Below are 22,164 nucleotides of genomic sequence, written 5' to 3'. Positions count from 1 at the left end.
TCAACATATAAAGAATGTTACTTCCTCACACAAAATCTTTTCATAAGATCACAAGATAGATTCAGATGAAAAATGCCCTTTAGCCTATATGGTCTCATCCATCTCGAATATCAACTTCATTAGCTTCCTATTATAGCATCTAAATATTTCTTAAATGGACCCTGGCTTCAACCACCCGTCTGGTAATCCATTGCAGCTTTTGATCACCGTCTGTATGAAACTTATTCCTTGAAGGCTTTAAACATGCACCCCCACAACCCCCAAAACCGTGACCTCTTCTACTGCTGCCCTGGTAGTTCTGTAAGTATTATTTCAGGATTCCGTTCTCGATTCCGTCAAGAATCTCATAAGCCTCTATTAGGTGACTGCTAAGGTATATATTATTGTGGCTGAAGAGTGGTTCCATAATGGGAAACCAATCCACAATGCCAGATTATATATACAAGAAATGCCGGAAATACTCAGCAGGTCTGGCAGCATCTGTGGAGAGAGAAGCAGAGATGCTTCTCTCTCCACAGATGCTGCCAGACTTGCTGAGCATTTTCAGCATTTCTTGTTTTTATTTCAGATTTCCAGCATCTGCAGTATTTTCCTTTTATTATGCCAGATTATATGTTCAGGCAGTAGGATAAAAAGATAGCCCATCTTGTCTAAAATGATTCATCCTAATATAAAACAGTCTATAAAAATAATTGCTCAAAAGTAGTTCAATGTACACTAGCATATTAGCATAAATGCACAAAAGAAGTCTACTTCTACTTCATCCCATGAACAGAACTTCGCAGTTGATTGCAAAATGCAATTATTTGTGTGTACTTATTAAATTTGAATTTTTAGCAACATTTTCATAGGTCAAAGTTTTTTTATTTATTTAGAGATACAGCACTGAAACAGGCCCTTCAGCCCACCGAGTCTGTGCCAACAAACAACCACCCATTTATACTAACCCTACAGTAATCCCATATTCCCTACCACCTACCTACACTAGGGGCAATTTACAATGGCCAATTTACCTATCATCTGCAAGTCTTTGACTGTGGGAGGAAACCAGAGCACCCAGCGAAAACCCACGCGGTCACAGGGAGAACTTGCAAACTCCGCACAGGCAGTACCCAGAATTGAACCCAGGTCCCTGGAGTTGTGAGGCTGCGGTGCTAACCACTGCGCCGCTGTGCCGCATTTGAATTACAGAAGCTATGCGGATCATTTTCAACTTTGCTTCCTAGTGGTAACCTGGTGGAGCAGTAGAACCTGCCCAGTTTTCATCCCTCCACCAGCTTACCACCCAGGGATGTGAAGTTGGGCATGATCTATTTCTGGAATAAATTACATGAGAAATACACTTAATTCATTGAGATGGGCCTGTAGTGCAGGCAGCTCAATAGATAAACTGGGTTGGATAATTTCCTGCTGATCATTCAAAGCTTTCACCTGAAGGTTAACATATTTGATTTTCCAGTTGTTTCCACCAACTGGTGTACGGATCAGTCCAAAGAGCTGCTCAAAAATACCCAGGCACTGCGAGTTCTTATGAATGGTGCCAGCCACTGCTATAGCAACTATTCCATGTGGAGAAGTTGCACATCTCATGCCATTCATACTGATGTTGGGATTAAAGAGCAGTTGTTCATCCTTCACCAGGTACAGCAAGCGCTGACTGACCAATTCTGAACTCTGATATTGCTCTCTTCGGTCTTCATGAACAGAATAAGCAAAGTGAAAGACTACATCATCCCAAAAGTGCTGTGGACCCCACTCTTCTGGCTGTCGGCCAAACGAAGGATTCTGGGAATTCAGAAGAACAAAGAACCAATGGCAGAATGCCTCTCCTATTATTTGGCAGTCAAAGTCTCCCCCTGTTGCTGTCTGAGGTGGTACCTGGTACTGGAGGGTTTTAAGGAACAACAATAAAGTCAGATCATTAGAAAAACATACAAAATAACAGCAAAGATAAATATAGTTAAGGCTAAAAAGATGTACTGTGTAGGGAATGAAAGAAGGACATTGCACCATTGTCCTATCTTCTTGCTCAGAATTAATGGTTGTAATCCACACCAATGACTGTGTTGTGAATATAGAGGAAATTTAGCTACAACCTGAGAGGACTGAAAATCTGGAAAATGTAAATAAAGCTTTCTCTCCTAGCTCTCCAAGGAACATGGGCATCTACTCAACACTAAACTGAAAATGATAGGATAAAACTCAAATCATTAGAAAGGCAAAGAACATAACACACCACCAGACTATCTGGAGCTTGGAATGCTGATATCTTCTGCATTACTACTCAGCTATACGCAGACCATTGCTCAGGTTTCAAAATCAGAAATCCTCCTTTATCAGGAAATAGGTTGCTATGGTATGTAAGAAAGATGGCAGTTTTATGCACAGGAATGCACAGGGAATAAATGAGAACAGGGGTAGGCCATTCAAGCCTGTTCCTTCATTCAATTAGATTATCTCTGATCTGTATCTTAACTCCATCTACCTCTTGGCTCTGTAACTCTTAATACCCTCTCTTAAAAAAAAATCTCTCAACCTCAGTTCTGAAATTTCCAACTGAACTAGCCTAAATAGCATTTTGGGGGAGAGAGTTCCAGATTTCCACTGCACTGTATGTAAAGAAGTGCTTCCTGACATCATCCTTGAATGGCCTAGCTCTAATATTAAGGCTATGCCCCTTTATTCTGGACACAGCATGAAAAAGGTGAAAATAGCCTGGACCAAATGAAGCAAAAGCAAAAAAATGCTGGAAACAAACAGCAGATAGTCAAACGTCTGTCGAAAGAACAGAAAAGTTTTTTTTGGTGGGTGTGAATCTTCTTCTAAAACAGGAGTCATATGGAAAGGTCTACATAACTTTTCCATTTTCTCCACAGGTGCTGACTGACCTGCTCTGTGTTTTCAGCATTCTCAGTTTTTATTTCAGATTTCCAACTTTGCAGCATTTTGCTAGCCCAGAATCGATATTCTCTACGGGAAACTACTCGATACATTTTGGTGTATTTGGAAAAGCGGGCGTCTACTTTTCCAAGCTGGCATTAATCATGCACGTATGTCTGATTTTATGAGGATAATTTGGAAAACTGTCCTTTAATAAAGAAAGCACTGATGAAGTAACAAGATAAGTTTCAATAAACACCAATTTTAGATAACTAGGTAGCATCCTGAATCAAAATATTTTATCAATTCTGAATCAGGAATGTAAATACTTAAGAATGAGAGTAGTGAGGTCAGGGATATGGTTACAAGGACGCAAGAGGGCACTGGCAAGCAAGAACCTGGTTTAAAGTGTGTCTATTTCAACGCCAGGAGCATCCGGAATAAGGTGGGTGAGCTTGCAGCATGGGTTGGTACCTGGGATCTCGATGTAGTGGCCATTTCGGAGACATGGGTAGAGCAGGGGCAGGAATGGATGTTGCAGATTCCTGGATTTAGATGTTTCAGTAAGAACAGAGAAGATGGTAAAAGAGGGGGGGGTGTGGCATTGTTAATCAAGGAGAGTATTACAGCGACAGAAAGGACGTTTGAGGACTCGGCTACTGAGGTAGTATGGGCTGAGGTTAGAAACAGGAGAGGTGAGGTTACCCTGTTGGGAGTCTTTTATAGACCTCCGAATAGTTCCAGAGATGTAGAGGAAAGGATAGCGAAGATGATTCTCGACAGGGGTGAGAGTAACAGGGTAGTTGTTATGGGGGACTTTAACTTTCCAAATATCGACTGGAAATACTATAGTTCGAGTACTTTAGATGGGTCAGTTTTTGTCCAGTGTGTGCAGGAGGGTTTTCTGACACAGTATGTAGACAGGCCAACCAGGGGCGACGCCACATTGGATTTGGTACTGGGAAATGAACCCGGCCAGGTGTTAGATTTAGATGTAGGTGAGCACTTTGGTGATAGTGATCACAATTCGGTTAGGTTTACCTTAGCGATGGGCAGGGACAGGTATATACCGCAGGGCAAGAATTATAACTGGGGGAAAGGAAATTATGATGCGATTAGGCAAGATTTAGGATGCGTAGGATGGGGAAGGAAACTGCAGGGGATGGGAACAATCGAAATGTGGAGCTTATTCAAGGAGCAGCTACTGCGTGTCCTTGATAAGTATGTACCTGTGAGGCAGGGAGGAAGTTGTCGTGCGAGGGAGCCGTGGTTTACTAAAGAAGTTGAAGCGCTTGTCAAGAGGAAGAAGAAGGCTTATGTTAGGATGAGACGTGAAGGCTCAGTTAGGGCGCTTGAGAGCTACAAGCTAGCCAGGAAGGATCTAAAGGGAGAGCTAAGAAGAGCAAGGAGAGGACACGAGAAGTCATTGGTGGATCGGATCAGGGAAAACCCTAAGGCTTTCTATAGGTATATCAGGAATAAAAGAATGACTAGAGTTAGATTAGGGCCAATCAAGGATAGTAGTGGGAAGTTGTGTGCGGAATCAGAGGAGATAGGGGAAGTGTTAAATGAATATTTTGCGTCAGTATTTACAGTAGAGAAAGAAAATGTTGTTGAGAATACTGAGATTCAGGCTACGAGGCTAGATGGGATTGAGGTTCACAAGGAGGAGGTGTTAGCAATTTTGGAAAGTGTGAAAATAGATAAGTCCCCTGGGCCAGATGGGATTTATCCTAGGATTCTCTGGGAAGCTAGGGAGGAGATTGCAGAGCCTTTGTCCTTGATCTTTATGTCGTCATTGTCGACAGGAATAGTGCCGGAAGACTGGAGGATTGCAAATGTTGTCCCCTTGTTCAAGAAGGGGAGTAGAGACAGCCCTGGTAATTATAGACCTGTGAGCCTTACTTCGGTTGTGGGTAAAATGTTGGAAAAGGTTATAAGAGACAGGATTTATAATCATCTTGAAAAGAATAAGTACATTAGAGATAGTCAGCACGGTTTTGTGACGGGTAGGTCGTGCCTCACAAACCTTATTGAGTTTTTCGAGAAGGTGACCAAACAGGTGGATGAGGGTAAAGCAGTGGATGTGGTGTATATGGATTTCAGTAAGGCGTTTGATAAGGTTCCCCACGGTAGGCTATTGCAGAAAATACGCAAGTATGGGGTTGAAGGTGATTTAGAGCTTTGGATCAGAAATTGGCTAGCTGAAAGAAGACAGAGGGTGGTGGTTGATGGCAAATGTTCATCCTGGAGTTTAGTTACTAGTGGTGTACCGCAAGGATCTGTTTTGGGGCCACTGCTGTTTGTCATTTTTATAAATGACCTGGAAGAGGGTGTAGAAGGGTGGGTTAGTAAATTTGCAGATGACACTAAGGTCGGTGGAGTTGTGGATAGTGCCGAAGGATGTTGTCGAGTACAGAGAGACATAGATAGGCTGCAGAGCTGGGCTGAGAGATGGCAAATGGAGTTTAATGCGGAAAAGTGTGAGGTGATTCACTTTGGAAGGAGTAACAGGAATGCAGAGTACTGGGCTAATGGGAGGATTCTTGGTACTGTAGATGAACAGAGAGATCTTGGTGTCCAGGTGCATAAATCCCTGAAGGTTGCTAACCAGGTTAATAGGGCTGTTAAGAAGGCATATGGTGTGTTAGCTTTTATTAGTAGGGGGGTCGAGTTTCGGAGCCACGAGGTCATGCTGCAGCTGTACAAAACTCTGGTGAGACCGCACCTGGAGTATTGCGTGCAGTTCTGGTCACCGCATTATAGGAAGGATGTGGAAGCTATGGAAAGGGTGCAGAGGAGATTTACTAGGATGTTGCCTGGTATGGAGGGAAGGTCTTACGAGGAAAGGCTAAGGGACTTGAGGTTGTTTTCGTTGGAGAGAAGGAGGAGGAGAGGTGACTTAATAGAGACATATAAGATAATCAGAGGGTTAGATAGGGTGGATAGTGAGCGTCTTTTTCCTCGGATGGTGATGGCAAACACGAGGGGACATAGCTTCAAGTTGAGGGGTGATAGATATCGGACAGATGTGAGAGGTAGTTTCTTTACTCAGAGAGTAGTAAGGGCGTGGAACGCCCTGCCTGCAGCAGTAGTAGATTCGCCAACTTTAAGGGCATTTAAGTGGACATTGGATAGACACATGGATGAAAATGGAATAGTGTAGGTCAGATGGTTTCACAGGTCGGCGCAACATCGAGGGCCGAAGGGCCTGTACTGCGCTGTAATGATCTAAATTCTAAATTCTAAAAAAAAGTCACTTGACCTATCCAGCCTTAGCTACCATTTTGTCAGCCACAGCAGCTCGATCTTTTTCAGCCCAATTCCCTACCCCTTTACAGATCCCTTAGTATCTATCTCCTTTTAAAACACTAAGTGATTCTCAATCTCATTCCTTCTTGGAGTACATTTTACACTCACAATCGTTTGTGCAATTTAATTCTTCTGGATAGCACATTGTGCCCACTTTTGATGAGTATAGGGCCCAATGGAAGAACTACTTCTTTCAAATAAGAACACTGAAAATTCACCTCTTGGAAACTCTGATAATGCAGAGGCTCAGACACAAAATCTCTGCAAGGCGATAAGCATTTATCAATGTAACAGTAATTACCTGTGTAACATTTAAATGTATATTCATTTGTATTCCCAGCTGCCTCTTTGCCTCATCCTGTTCTTGTTTCATCATTTGCTCCTGCACTTGTCTCTTAATTTGCTCTTCCAATTCTCTTCCCGCCTGCTCCTCTGCTCGTCTTATCTGTTTCTCCTCTTCTTTCCTTGCCTGCTCCTCCATTTGTTTTCTCAGCTGCTTCTCTGCTCGCCTCTTCGTTTGCTCCTCCATTTGTTTTCTCCGCAGCTCCTCTGCTCGCCTCTTCGTCTGCTCTTCCACTTGTTTTCTCAGCTGCTCTTCTGCTCGCCTCTTCGTCTGCTCTTCCACCTGTTTTCTCAGCTGCTCCTCTGCTCGCCTCTTCGTCTGCTCCTCCATTTGTTTTTTCAGCTGCTCCTCTGCTCGCCTCTTCGTTTGCTCCTCCATTTGTTTTCTCAGCTGCTCCTCTGCTCGCCTCTTCGTCTGCTCTTCCACCTGTTTTCTCAGCTGCTCCTCTGCTCGCCTCTTCGTCTGCTCCTCCATTTGTTTTCTCAGCTGCTCCTCTGCTCGCCTCTTTGTCTGCTCCTCCATTTGTTTTCTCAGCTGCTCCTCTGCTCGCCTCTTCATCTGCTCCTCCATTTGTTTTTTCAGCTGCTCCTCTGCTCGCCTCTTCGTTTGCTCCTCCATTTGTTTTCTCAACTGCTCCTCTGCTCGCCTCTTCGTCTGCTCCTCCACTCGTTTTCTTGTCTGCTCTTCCACTTGTCTTCTCAGCTGCTCCTCTGTTTGTCTTGCTTGCTCCAATTCTCTCCTTGCTGCCTTGACTTCTTGTACCATTGCTTCTACCTTTGTATTTTCAATTTCCTGTGTTACCTTTTGCTCCAAATCTTGTTTTCTAACTTGCCCCAGAAGCTGGCATTTTGTTTGATCTGTTGACTCATTTCTCTTCCATTCTTGATATATCCAATAGACCAAAGCCTTATTAATAAGTTGCTGTTTGTCTGATGAAGCTGATATGACTACATCATGTTTGATTAAGTACTTCAATATTGTCTCTCGCACAACCTTCCTGCGTTTTAGCAATTCTTCTGCACTTTGGCTATGGCTTAGAATGACACTGATGGCTCCTACAAAGAAATTAAAAGAAAAAGTTTCATAGGTATATATAACTACTTTATAGAATCATAGAACTGTTACAGCACAGTAGGAGGCCATTCAGCCTGTCATGTCGGTGCCTGCTCTCTGCAAGAGAAACTCCATTAATCCCACTCTTCAGCCCTATTCCCCGTAGCCATGCAAATTTTTTTCTCTCAGATAATTATCCAACTCCCTTTTGAAAGCCTCGATTAAATCTGCCTCCACCACAGGTAGTGCATTCCAGATCCTAACCATTCACTGTGTAAAAAGTTTTTCCTCAATGTTGCTGCTGGTTCTTTTGCCCTTCACCTTATATCAGTGCCTTCTGGTTCTCAACCCTTCTGCCAATGAGAAAATATTCTCTCCATCTGCTCTGCCTAGACCCTTCGTTTTGATTTTGAACACCTCTATCAAATTTCCTCTCAACCTTCTCTTCTCTAAGGAGAACAGTCACAGCTTTTCCAATCTATCCACGTAACTGAAGTCCCTCGTCCCTGGAAACATTCTTGAAACATTGCACTCTCTCCAATGCCTTCACATTCTTCCTACATTGTGGTGCCCAGAATTGGACATAATACTCCAGTTGAGGCTGAACCAATGTTTTATAAAGGTTCATCATAATCTCCTTGCTTTTGCATTCTACGGGCTGGATTTTACAAGACTCCCAACAGCGGACTCCGTGGCAGGGGGGCGGCTGGAAGATTGTTGTGGCAGTGGCCCACCATGGAGCCTGGCGCCGGGAGGGCTGGGCACCATCTTTCCTGTAGTGGCGAGGCTCCGTGGCTGCCCCCCGCCCCCCCCACCGCTGGGTGACAGGACCTGGATTTAAATATGTTAATCAATAAAATAAATAAATTAAAATACCATTTACCTGCCATCTTACGGGCCCGCTGCAATCTTCAGAGCAGCGGCCGGCATTCCCATGCCTTCCTGTCTGGGGAAAGCAGGTGCCACACTGGTGGGGAAGGCGGGAACACAAGATTTTTATTGCCGGGTTGCGGAAATGGGAACGAATTACGTCATTAGTGTAGGGGATGGTGGGAAGGGGTGAACTGTGAACTTTGTACAATTTTTGGGGGGGAAGGTCATGTTTGTAAGGTAAGTGTTTTGGGAGGGAAAGGGCAGATACTTAGTTTTAATTTTATTGGGGGGTGGGATAGGGGCATTGGCAATTTGATTTCAACAGTGGGGGGGGGGGTGCTGTTTCCCTTTAAAAATTTAAATTAACTGGCAGGGCTGGCTGACCTTTAAAAGTGGCACCAGTGCCTGCGCACAGGCGGCTGACGCCATTGCCAGCTTTGGAAAGCACCCCCCCCCTCACTCCATGTGATGGGGTGGGAGCGATTGGGGTATTTAAATGAGCCACCACGCAGTAGATCATGGCAGCTCAGGGCATGTGGTACACACATGCAGGCCACCATTTTTCTTGTCTACCACCACTCCTGGTGCCTGGCACTTAAAATCCAGCCCTATGTCTCTATTTATAAAACCCAGGATCTCGTATGCCTTTCAACTGCTTTCTCAAACTGCCCTGCCACCTTCAACAATTTGTGCACATATACCCCAGGTTTCTCTATTTCTGCACCCACTTTAGAATCCCTCTATTTTATATTGTCTCTGATCGTTCCTCCTGTTGTGGGACAACCTTAAAAGGTAGTTTTCCCTTTTTTTTGCTTCATGGGCAGAGCCTAATCCAAAAAGAGCGGGAACAGCTGAACAGCGCCACTGGAGGTCCAGCACAAAGCAAAAGACTGGTTGTGGCAGTTGCCAATACTGCTAGCTACAGCTCAGCAGAGTGATAAAAACTGATCTGTCAGTTTAAAAAATGAATCAGCTTGTATAAGCAATGAAAGGTGCTTTCTCCATTTTAAAAAAATTGAATAAGCTGTGTAAACAAAGAAATCAGCTGTTACCTCACTCTTAGGGACAGGTCTGCAAAAACAAATCTGTCTAAAATAGGAAATAGAACGCTCTACCTGTAGGACAAAAAACATGTAAAGCAGAGAGCCTGTAAAAGAATTGTGCCTGTGAAAAAGAAAGCCTGTGAAAAGTCCTACATTTGTAAAATAAAAAGCAGGATTACCCAGAAAAAGGCTTTCAGGTATCCAAGTATGGATTGGAAGGTGTCGGACATAGCGCCTGAATTTAAACTGTTTCAACAACAGTTGGAACTGTGTTTCCTGGATTAAGAAGTGAGAAAACCAGAGAAACAAGCTGTGAAATCAAAATCACACTGGGCAATGAGGGCTTGGATCAACACATCAGGATTGTCAGCTGAGGATCAGAAGGACCCTAGCAAGCTATGGACATCCCAGAGGAGCAACTCAAGATGAAGGTCAATTTCCGGGTATATAGGCTTGAGCTGATGACCAACTGGCAAAGGCAAGATAAGTCCATTGACCAGTTTGTTGCAAGGTGCCAAGACAAAGCTCAAGAATGCAACTTCGCAGATATTGAATTGTCCGAACAGGTTCTGGAGTGTGTCTACTCCAATAGAGGCCTTTCAAAAAGACCTGCTAGAAATGAAGAAAGGGAACACCATACATGCACTAGTTAATAATGGAAGGAAATTTGAAGCCATCATGGCTGAGTGCCAATAGTTACAAGTGTTGGGGATGGCTACCACAATTGGTATGGTAACCACAAGTCAGAAATCTGCTAAGCTTTATGGCAAATGTGGCCTGACTCAACCAATTCGCAGTTGTCTGGCATAGCAGGACCAGGGTAAAGTTTGTGGCATGCAAGGACATTAGGCAAGGCAGTGCAGCAGGTCGAGCTCAGATACTGCACACAGGAATGGTGGCAGAGAGAACGTCTGCAAGACAGGATGGCAAACGCAACAAAAGATATGGCAAACACACAACAAAAGCCCAAACCAGTACACTGGGTCAGCAGAGAGACAGATTGTCAGGAGGACATGGATGAAGAATGCACTCGTACAAAGAACGAGTAGGCATTTCACATAGTTAATTTGGATCATCATGTCAATGCTTTTATGCAATCTGAGGCATTCGCCATGATCGGGATTGTAAGGCACAGAGGACTGTCAAGCACAAGCTCAGAGTAAAAATCTACACAGGAGCAACTGCAAATATTTTGCTCATCTGTATAGTGAAGGACGTGTACTTAAAGATATGGGAATTTATGGTGCGACCCATCATGGCTAGGCTGACTGCCTACAATGGTTCTTCAATCAAGTACATTGGAAGGATAACCTTGCAGTGCAGCTATGGGAGCTCAGAACGGCCTCCACAAATGTTTTACATTGTAGACACCACTGGACCAGCTGTTGCAGGGCATCCAGCATGCTGAGATTTACAAATTGTCACAATATATGAAGTCACTAACGCATCGAAGATACTGGAAAATATCCAGGTCGAGTGTATTGGGTCAGTCCACGTAAAGGACTACACAAAGGCTGGGAGTTGTGACAGGAAGAGGTGATATGACCGGAGTCTCTCTTTGGGCTTCAATGTGTTGCAGCAAGTATCCTGAGGCCAGTGGGACTGCCAGTGATTGGTGAAGTTGCCAGTCATCATTTTTCTAAGCTTTCTAAGAAGGGAAGAAGAAGGCATTGTAGGACAAGTAAGCGGGACCAGAATTAGCTCGGATTGCAAGCAGGACTGAAAGTCAGAGTCCTTAATCATGTGTTGGGAACAACCAGCCCAGATCCTACCAAGTCCAGACACCAAATGGCGCGATTCTCAGATGCAACTGAAGTCAACTCAGAGAGCTGTACAACAACGCTACATGTGACAACCCTGTGGCATCGCGGTCACATTCAAAGAGAAAGTCTGATGAATATACTAAGTCTGTGAGCACAAAGGAAGAACATGCAAACCAGAGATCTGAGTCATCAGAGTCTCAGAGAAGTCGTCAAGACGTGCTCAGCTTTGGGAAGATTTTACGATAACAAGTTTGGGATGAATAAGCAAATCGCCTCTACGTTTTAGAGAGTGCTAAACTTACTTACTTATAAATAACGGTTTGCTTTAAATATGTATAGTTAGTCTGAGCTGCAACATCATTGTATATTGTACATATTTTTATCTTTGGAATAAAAGGGGATGTTGTGGGACAATCTTGAGGACCACTTTCAGAGGCTGTAAGTGAAGGTCACCGGAGGAAGTGATGTTGCATCACACATGACCAGGGAGTTGTGGGCGTAGCCCGACAGTGTGAGATGTGTGTTGGTGTGGCTCCTGCAGTAGCTAAGTTCTAGTTGTTATCTTGGAGTCCTGTGAATCTTACAATAGTTCACATACCAAAGGAATGAGTAATATTACACCTCCTACCAAAAGTATTACTTCACACTTCTCTGTATTAAATTTCATGTGCCACGTGTCTGCCCACTCCACCAGCTTGTCTGTGTCCTCTTAAAGTCTATCAGTATCCTCTTCATAGTTCACAAGTTTTGTGTCAGCTGCAAATTTTGAAATTGTGCCCAGTATACACAAGTCTAGATCAATAATATATACCGAGAAAAGCAGGGGGTCCTAGTACTGATCTCTGGGGAACCCCATAATATACCTTCCTTCAGCCCGAGAAACAAGTGTTCACCCCTATTCTTGGTTTCCTGTCACGCAGTTAACTTCGTATTCATGGTACCACTGTCCTTTTTCAAGTCCTAGGGTGGTCAAGTGCCTGTCGCCTTCCCGATGCTATTGAATTTTGTCAAGGGCAGGGAAGTTCGAGGACAGCCTTCCTGCCCAGAGGCCAATTGAGGCCCATGGTCTCTTACAGCTGCCGCTGGCCTCCATGTTGCCTCTTCTAGCTGGGTGCAGTTCCAGCATTGGCCACTGCTTCCAGTGCTTCTGTTGAGGCCATTGAGCTGCCAACCCTCTGATTGGCCAACAACTCTTGAAGGCAGAATCCCAGTCCTTAAAGGAACGGGAACCCTGGCGGCTGGCAGTTAACTACCTGACCGCCGTAAAACACGACCTGGGGATCCCCCTGAATTTTTGGCTTCGCTTCAGGAACCCCACCACCTCCATAAAAGTCAGCCCATAAAGACATTATGGCACAGAAGGAGGCCATTCGACCCATCAAGTCTATGCCGGCTCTCTGTAGAGCAATCCAATCAGTCCCATTACCCTGCTCTATCCCCATAGCCCTGCAAGTTTATTTGCCTCAAGTACCCATCCAATTTCCTTTTGAAATCATTCACTGTCTCCACTTCCACCACCCTCCTAGGCAGCAAGTTCCAGGTCATTACCACTCACTGCGTAAAAACGTCCTTCCTCAATCCCATCTGCATCTCTTGCTCAAAACCTTAAATCTGTGTTCACTATTCCATGTACCATCAGCTAATGGCAACAGATTTTCTTTGTCTACCTCATCTAAACTTGTCATAATCTTGTACAGGTCTATCAAATCTCTCTTCAATCTCCTTTGCTCCAAGGAGAACAACTCCAACTTCTTCAATCTGAACTTGTACCTAAAATCCCTTATCACTGGAACCATTCTGGTAAATCTCCTGTGCATTTTCTCAAGGACCCTCATGTTCTTCCTAAAGTGTGGTGACCAGAACTGGACACAATACTCTAACTGTGGCCTAACTAGAGTTTATAAAGATTCAGCATAACTTCCCTGCTTTTGTACTTAATATCGCTAATTAAGAAGCCCAAGATCCCATATACTTTGCTAACCACCCTCTCAATATGTCCTGCCACCTTCAAAGATCTATGCACATGCACCCTCAGGTCCGTCTGTCTCTGCACACAATTTAAAACTGTGCCATTAAGTCTGTTCCTATCCCTTTTGCCAAAATGCATCACCTCGTACTTCTCTTTATTAAATTCCATCTCCACTTGTCTGCCTATTCTACTAGCCTATCTATGTCCTGTTGCAGTTGATTGGTATCATCGTCACGGTTTGCTACACCTCCAAGTTTGGTACATTCTGCAAATTTGGCAATTTTTCTCTGTATTTCAATATCCAAGTCCTTTATAAATATCAAAAAAGCAGTGGTCCTAGCACTGAACCTTGGGGAACACCAGTGTCAACCATCCACCAGTCTGCAAAACAACCATTTACTACAACTCGCTGTTTTCTGTCCTTAAGCCAATTTTTTAATCCAATTTCATGAGCATCAATTTTATTAACCAGCCTTTTATGTGGTATTTTGTCAAATGCTAGCCTTTCCTGGCTTTGGTTCCCCTACCTTTCTCCCTTGTTGGAATGTACCTAGCCTGTATCTGAAACATCTCGTCCTTAAAGATCAGCCATTGTTCAGTTACAGTTTTTTTTTCTGTCAATCTTTGGTTCCATTTTGCCCTGGCATTTTAGCCCTCTTCCAATTTAGAAGTTCTACTTTAGTTTGTTCCTTGCTCTTCTCCATTACTAGTCTAAACCTTATGATATGATGATCACTCTTACCTGAGTGTTCCCCCACAGACACTTGGTCCACGCCTCATTCCCCAGTACCAGATCCTAGTTAGACTGAAAACATACTGATCAAGGAAGTTCTCCTGAACACATTTCAGAAGTTCCTCCCCCTCCTTACACTTTTCTCTAAAATTATCTAAATCAATAATTGGGTAATCAAAGTCCCTCCAATATCACCCACTCTATACTTTTTGCACATCTCTGTGGTTTCCCTGCAGATTTGCTCCTCTATCTCTCTCTTACTATTTGGAGGTCCATTTAATACCCCCAGTAGTGTAATCATACCTGTTTTGCTTCTTAACTCTAACCAAATGGATTCTGTCTTTGCCCCCTCAAGGACATCCTCTCTTTCCAACACTACAATGTCCTCCCCAATTAGTACTGCTACCCCACCTCCTTTTTATCCTTCCCTATCTTTGCTGAACACTTTGTATCCTTGAATATTAAGAGCCCAATCCTCACCATTTTAAAGCCACGTTTCCATTATTACCATTACATCATACTTCCACACAACTATTTTTGCTTGTAGCTCACCAATCTTACTCACGACACTTTGTCAGTTTACATATATGCATTTTAAACCTGCCTTCGTATTTCTCGCAGTCCTTCTTAGTTTGCTCCTATCTAATATGGTACTACTTCTTTCTATAATACTATCCAACACTCTCAGTCCTTTATGCAAATCTGTGCTGGCTTTCCTTAATTAATCCACGCTTGTCCAAGTGACTGCTAACTTTGTCCCAGATTATCGTTTCTAAAAATGTTCCCACCACCGAAAACTGACTGGCCTGTAGTTGCGGGGTTTATCCTTACACCCCTTTTTGAACAAGGGCGTAACATTTGTAATTCTCCAGTCCTCTAGCCCCACGGCTGTATATAAGGAGGACTGGAAGATTATGGCCAGTGCCTCCGCAATTCCTCCCTTACTTCTCTCAGTATCCTCGGATGCATCCATCCGGTCCTGGTGACTTATCACCTTGAAGTACAGGCAGCCTTTTTAACACCTCTTTATCAATTTTTAGCCCATCTTGTACCTCAATTACCTCCTCTTTCATAATGACTTTGCATCTGTCTTTACCAAGGAAGAAGATGCTGCCAAAGTACTCATTTAGTACCTCGGCCATGCCCACTGCCTCAATGCATAGATCCCCATTTTGATCCCTAATTGGTCCCACCCCTACCCTTTTACTATTGACATGCTTATAGAAGACTTTTGGATTCTCTTTTATATTAGTTGCCAGTCTCTTCTCATACCCTCTCTTTGCCTCTCTTATTTCTTTTTTCACTTGTCCTCTGAACTTTCTATATTCAGTCTGGTTCTCACTTGTGTTATCAACCTGGTATCTGTCATGCGCATCTTTTTTCTGCTTCATCTTACTCTCTATCTCTTTCATCATCCATGGAGCTCTGAGTTTGCTTGCCCTACCTTTCCCTCTCATGAGTATACCTTGACTGTACCCAAACCATCTCCTCTTCAAAGGCAGCCCATTGTTCTGTTACAGTTTTGCCTGCCAATCTTTGATTCCAATTTACCTGGGTCAGATCTGTTCTCACTCCACTGAAATTGGCCCTCCTCCAATTAAGTGTTTTTACTCTAGATTGCTCCTTGTCCTAATCCTTGATATTTATGTTTGAGATTAAATTATATTGAAAAATAAAAAGGTGAAGAATTTGGATTGCTAAGAAACTAAATGGCTGAACTATTTTGGCAAATGCCAACATAAAACTCCCTTCTGTCCTTTCAGTTAAAAGACTATAGAGTGGAAATTCCTTGGTACCTTCAGTGAACTTCCATAATCACCAGAAGTACAAAGGAGTTTAGAAAAACTGCCAGAAAATAGACTACATCCCAGATATACAGAACCTCTTCCCACCCTTTACAAAGCTAGAGTCAGGGTGGAAGAGGCCAGAGATGGGGCCAGGTGTGGGGGGTTTCCTGCACTTAGAATCTCCACAACTTCTGGCTTTTAGAAGATTGAGGCATCTTCAGGAGCCAGTGTGCTCAGCAAGAAAAGATATACCACCTCCTTCCCTGACAGAAATATGGCCCATCCGGGGGCCCAGGGCTGGATTGTGACCTGGACCACCTCCTGACACTGCCCCTCCCCCCACAGAACCCCCAAAGCTTTTGGTGAGAGGATGAGTTTTCTCTGTTCCGAGAAAGGGGAAAATATTTGGCTCTTGTCCATTCTTTACTTCTTTCCAGTGTTGCTGGAGTGGGGAGCATTCACCAGATATTTTGGTCCAATTACCATCCAGTGTAACTTTCGGACCAGTGTGCTTTTGTTCTGCCTATAGTTTGAAATAATTTGTGGGTGAAAGACAAAAATTGAAAGTCAGTTCCCTTTCCTCCACCCACCTGCCACCTCCCCAGCCATGGGAATGATAGACTAATTATGTTTAAGACTGGATAAGGTCATTCTAACTGTGACTTGGTATATTCCATTTCCTTTTGTCAGTTGCTGAAATCACTTTGCCATCCAAGGTGAGGAGTCTATGGTAACTGCACACCTCCTCGACTCCATTTGCTGGTTGGTTCTTTGGGTTGAATTGCATTTGATGCTAGCATACCATGTGAAGCCTCATCTAATTATAGTCTGCTGTGCACTTCCCACAGCAATGTCTTATATGCACTATTTTGAAATACTGGGTGAATTTAATTTTGTTAATGTCCATTCTCCAATGCATGCCCATGCAGGTCTATACAGATGATGGCATGATATTTCTGCTGTTCTGGAATTGGAACATGTGACTATATGGAGTACTGCACCCAGGAATGTATGGGCCCCACCTGCTTCCTAAGTCATTGCTGTACTGGAACTCTGACATAATATAAAACAAACACAAATTATCTTACTGAAAAACAGAAAATGCTGGAAATACTCAGCAGGTCTGGTAGCATCTGCGGCAAGAGAAACAGATTTAACATTTCAGATCGATGACTGTTGTGGTATGTGAGTAGAACATGACTTATTTGCTGGGTCCTTTGGGACCTTGAGTGTGACTTGATGTGAGTCTATGTATTCAATGTAGTGGATGTGCAACAGATGACTCTTCTGTCAAGAAAAACATCATTCCAGATGGGATTGATTATGATAAACACCCCACAGACCTGGAACAAAGTTAACCAGGTGAGAGTAGAGAAGACTATACATGATGTAATCGACGAGTATGCTGATGTTGTCGAAGACTTAGGTTGCCTTCCAGGAGAATATCACCTCGACGTAGATGTCAAAGTACCTCCAATGAAGTACGCAACTCATAAAGTAGCTATTCCCTTGAAGCAGGAACTGAAACGGAAGCTCGTGAACTTGAAGAACGGGGAATCCTTGTCAAAGTTATGCAACCAACAGAATGGATTAGCAGTGCAGTCATTGTGAAGAAGCCTAACAAACTTGCAATCTGCATTGACCCTAGGGACTTGAATGAGGCTGTGAGCATCCGCACTACCCTATTCCCACTGTTAGTGACATCGTACTGAGGCTATCTAAAGCTCACATCTTCTCAGTTCTTGATGCTAAAGACAGGTTTTGACATGTGAAATTAGATGAGAAGAGCAGTCTTATCACAACATTTGCTACATCCTACAGCTGCTACAGGTGGACATGTATGCTGTTGGGACATCAACAGCCCCGAAGAGTTTTAATGAGGCCAGCATGAAATTCTTGAAAGCTTAGATGGTCTTGATGTCATAGCTGATGACTGTCTGGTACTCGGCAGTGATGACACCCACCAGGAAGTGGTAGCAGACCGTGACAAGAGCTTAGCCAAGTTTCTGCAGAGAGCAAGAGAAGTTAATTTGAAGTTGAACAGAAAGAATCTTCAACTTCATCTCTCATCAGTGGCTTATATGGGACACCAACTAACAGAGGATGGCCTACACCCAGATCCGGGCAAAATAAAGGCCATCATGGAGATGCCAATCCCGAAAGACAAAAAGACAGTGCCACGTCTTCTTGAGTGGGTTACATACCTGGCAAAGTTCCTACCCAGATTGCCTCATGCTGTCAGAGCCCTTAAGAAGATTGACAAAGATGCTCACTTTGAGTGGCTAGAACACCACACTCAAACACAGAATCAGCTTCAACTTCGCATGCAAGCTCCAGTGTTGAAGTACTACAGCTTGCATGAAGAGGTCACAATCCAATGTGATGTATCAAAGAAAGGACTTGGAACTACCCTTCTTCAGAATGGCCAGCTAGTTACCTTTGCCTAATAAGCCTTCAGCAAAGCAGAATGCGACTTTGCTCAAATAGAGGAGGAATTTTTGGCCATAGTCTTCAGCTGCGAGAGGTTTGACCAATAGGTACAAAGGAGATAGGTCACAGTGCACACTGATCACAAGCCACTTGTTCCAATCTTCAGCAAAGCCATTCACAATGCACCAAAGAATCTTCAAAGAATGATGGAGATTACAAAACTACTAGCTAGATGTCAAGTACTGTCCTGTGAAGGAGATGTACATAGCTGATGGGTTGAGTTGAGACTACATACATGAACCCCACAACAGAAAGGCTGATCCAATTTACGATGAAATCGAATGGATTAATCAAGCAGAATACTTGAGAGTGAGCAATGCAACATCCATTCAGCTCCAGAAAAAGATACTGACGCCCATGGTGAAGAACAGATGGCCAGATGACAGAAGAGAAGTACCAGTCTCAGTTTGAGAGTACTTCAATTTCAGAGAGGAGATAACAATGCGGAATGGAATTCTCTACAAGGGCCTAAAGCAATGCAGCCACTGATGTTAGACAGAATCTACAACAGTCAGCTTGGAGTAGACAATTTGGTCAGGCGAGCCAGAGATTTTTTTTCTGGCTGGGAATGGTCACACAACTGAAAGACAAAGTGACACAATATAGCACGTGCAATGCATTTCAGGCAAAGCAGCAGAAACAGCCGATATCTTATGATATAACGTCACGTCCATGAAGTGTTGTGTCACAAGATCTGTTTAGCTGCCGGAGTGGTAACCTTATTACTGTAATCACTAGAGCGATTCCTGGGAGGTGGATAGGCTAACAGGTGACACCACAGCTGCAGCAGTAGTTAAATAAACAACGGTCCTGTTTGCAAGATATAGCAGGCCAGGTAAGGTGATAACTGACAATGGGCCCCAATTTGTGGCAAGAGAGTATGAAAAATTTGCACTAAACTGGGAGTTTGAGCATATCATAACATCACCGCTACACAGCCAGAGCAATGGGATGGCTGAATCAGCAGTGAAGATAGCAAAGAATATTTTCACGACTTCAGGAGAAGGGTAGGATGTCTACCTAGCAGTTTTAGATTGGCTCAACACGCTCTATGAGAATGGAAGCAGCCCGGCGCGGAGATTGATGTCTCGTCACACCAGCACGCTGCTACCTACACCTGAAGGACTACTGAAAGACTACTGTAGTAGAAGGGGTAGCTGAGAACATTCAGAACAGAAAACAAGCAAAGAAGCAGTATGATAAAAGTGCATGAGCAGTTTGTCAGCAAGCAAGCTGAGCATGCCTACTAGCACGTAGGGAATTCTTTTATAAAGCTCAAATTTTTTTGAAATGGTCTATTCAAGTTTGAGAACATCAGTAAATCACTAATGAGAACACTGAATATATACTTAGTGATGCACAAAGACTTAATTTTACTGACTCATTGAACTGAAAAGAACACTATGAACACTCAAGGACTCAGGTGGATAAAATGTGTATCATACACTTATACATTTTTTTTATTGTTTTATGGGATGAGCATCGCTGTAAAGGCCAGAATTTGTGTCCCATCCCTAATTGCCCTTAAAGAAGGTTGTGGTGAGCTGCCTTCTTGAACTGTTGCGTTCTATTGACCTATTTGTTATTGTTCTGTGATTGGGATCACTGTACGATTTTACTTTGATTCCTTTGGACAAGTAATTCAGAAAAAGGCAGATGTTATGGTATGTGAGGAGACCATGACCTGTCTGCTCTACTGTACCTTTAGGACCCCGAGCATGACTTGATGTATGTATATGGGCTTCCTTTAATGGCTAGGGCCACACGCCCACACAGACATCAGAATAAAGATGGAAGGTTACTGTGAGAAGCACATGTTAGAATGCTGAATCGTGTGCTGTCTTTTTTTGTGAAACCAAAACAAACAGATGACCGTTCATCAGAACCCTATATTAATCTGCAATGAATGGGAGCACGTGGGACCAGATATGTCAGATAATGCACTGCCCTATGAACTAATGTCACTCATTTTTGAATAAGTCTGGGCTGAGTGGAAAGTGGGAGAACAACAATCGTACCACAGCTGCACAACAAGCAGACTGTTTTGATCGGTGCAACCAGTGCAAGATCTGTATTAACTACATTGGCCCAATCAGTTACCAGCAGATGAAGGAGAGGGGCTGAGAAACGTCTGATAATCCAGTTATAATCACATCGGGATAAAACAGACATTTACAGAACAGAGGGAGGTCTTTGGCCCATTACATTTGTACCAGACTGCAGAAATCCAATCTAATGGACTCTTTCATTCCCCTATATTGAACATTAAAACAAGGCCCATTGGGTCAAACTCTGGATCTATAGTATCTCTGCTGGTACTCTAAAAATATTAGAGCGATGCTGACACATTGAAAGGTTTTGACCTTGACTGGTTTGCATACTTTTGCTTGACTTGATCACAGCCACAATGTAATTCTGTTGTGTTCTAGAATATGTAAAAAAGGAGAAAAGCTGCAAAGTTTAAGGCTCTTATATTACCCCGATGTTTGCCCGACAAGGGGAATGGGCTAAAATACATCCTAAAATAAGCTAATCCTTGCCCTAGTTCCCTATTTCATGCTACCTGTTGAATATTCACAATTATGACCTTTAGATGAGACATGATGAAGTGTGGTTTTGATCACACCCAAGGTTGGGAATCCTGAAAACACATCCAAACAACCTCCACACATTTGAAAATATAATGGATACTTGGACAACATAGTATGGCTCTATCAATACTAACTAATGGAACCATCTTCAGTTCGAGTCACTGCCTTCAAGAAAGAATAATTTTTTCTTTAAATGTCTATTGAAAATAGGCCCGTTATACCCTGCTCTTTAAAAATCTTTGCTTTGGTACATTAACGTCGGTATATGTTAGAAAAATACAAATTTTAATGCATCATTTTTTGGGAACCACTGGTTCAAAACAAACCTCATTACTTTTTGTTAACGCTATTGAAATGCTGCCAAAGTTCATTAAGATTGGTTTTGCAAATCTACAATGTAATGAAGTGCAATTTGATATCTTTGCACACAAAATATGTTTTCAAAAGTTTACATTTTGCATTTATGAAAAATTGTTCCGTTGAATAGTCTGAAGGGAAAAAGTTGCATTCAGAATTTTGGAATAAAGTTTCAAATCTGGCGTGTTAATCATCCACTTAGTTACAAACAGAAATTAGGTACAGCTATGTGGTTTGTCGACACACATTCTGGCATCTTGATACATTTGTAACTGCCTGATCGCACTTACCTTCCTTATTCCATACGTCCTGCTTGTTGGCTACAGTGTCCTTCAGTGCAAACAAATCACTGTAGGTTAAAGATTGTAGGATTTCAGTGCATCCTTTTCTTTGCGTCACAGAAAAATTGAACATTTTTTTCTTTCCCGGGGTTAGTAAAAAGTTGAAAATTAACTATACCGGAGGAAAAAGCTCAAATTCCCTTTAAACAATAAAAGTGCCTCAAATATATCGCAATGCCTTCCAATTAATGAGGAAAGCGTCAAAATACCGATTCAGCGGACTCGCAAAGTGAGGTCAGGTCAACTGAAACTGAGCAAATGAATTACGAAATGGGAAATCGAAACTGGAGACCAGCTGACACGAACAGGATCAATCATCAGAGACAAGAGCACAGAATTAAATGAAACAATTTTCCCTGTCCGCAAACTGCCAGCTTTTGCAACAGTTAAAAACGCTTTAGAAAATTGGGGCAGAAACAAGAAATGCTGGAATCACTCAGCAGGTCTGGCAGCATCTGTGGAAAGAGAAGCAGAGTTAACGTTTCGGGTCAGTGACCCTTCTTCGGAACTGACAAATATTAGAAAAGTCACAGATTATAAACAAGTGAGGTGGGGGTGGGGCAAGAGATAACAAAGGAGAAGGTGCAGATTGGACCAGGCCACATAGCTGACCAAAAGGTCACGGAGCA

At 43.1% G+C, this 22,164-nt stretch overlaps 1 protein-coding gene across 1 annotated transcript; it reads right to left on the bottom strand.

The window, feature by feature from the left end:
• Positions 1–544: 544 nt before the first annotated feature.
• Positions 545–22,041, bottom strand: LOC137374631 (uncharacterized). The gene is made up of 3 exons (XM_068041048.1): positions 21,485–22,041; positions 6,494–7,590; positions 545–1,884 (listed from the first exon to the last, which is right to left on the bottom strand). The coding sequence occupies exons 1-3, from the start codon at positions 21,606–21,608 to the stop codon at positions 1,327–1,329; spliced, it is 1,779 nt and encodes a 592-aa protein (XP_067897149.1). The 5' UTR covers positions 21,609–22,041; the 3' UTR covers positions 545–1,326.
• Between the last annotated feature and the right edge of the window lie 123 nt (positions 22,042–22,164).

Source organism: Heterodontus francisci, chromosome 10 (assembly GCF_036365525.1).
Source record: "Heterodontus francisci isolate sHetFra1 chromosome 10, sHetFra1.hap1, whole genome shotgun sequence".
NCBI lineage: Eukaryota > Metazoa > Chordata > Chondrichthyes > Heterodontiformes > Heterodontidae > Heterodontus > Heterodontus francisci.
Note: the sequence above shows the minus strand (reverse complement) of the source record. Positions and strands in the feature narration are given on the sequence as shown.

Bases quoted from the DNA above. Each gene is read 5' to 3' on its own strand.
- LOC137374631 (XM_068041048.1), bottom strand. From the start codon at position 21,608: ATGTTCAATTTTTCTGTGACGCAAAGAAAAGGATGCACTGAAATCCTA. The intron at 7,591-21,484 runs GTAAGTGCGATC...ATTTCTTTGTAG, and splicing joins GGACGTATGGAATAAGGAAG to GAGCCATCAGTGTCATTCTA. The intron at 1,885-6,493 runs GTAATTACTGTT...AAAACCCTCCAG, and splicing joins TACATTTAAATGTTACACAG to TACCAGGTACCACCTCAGAC.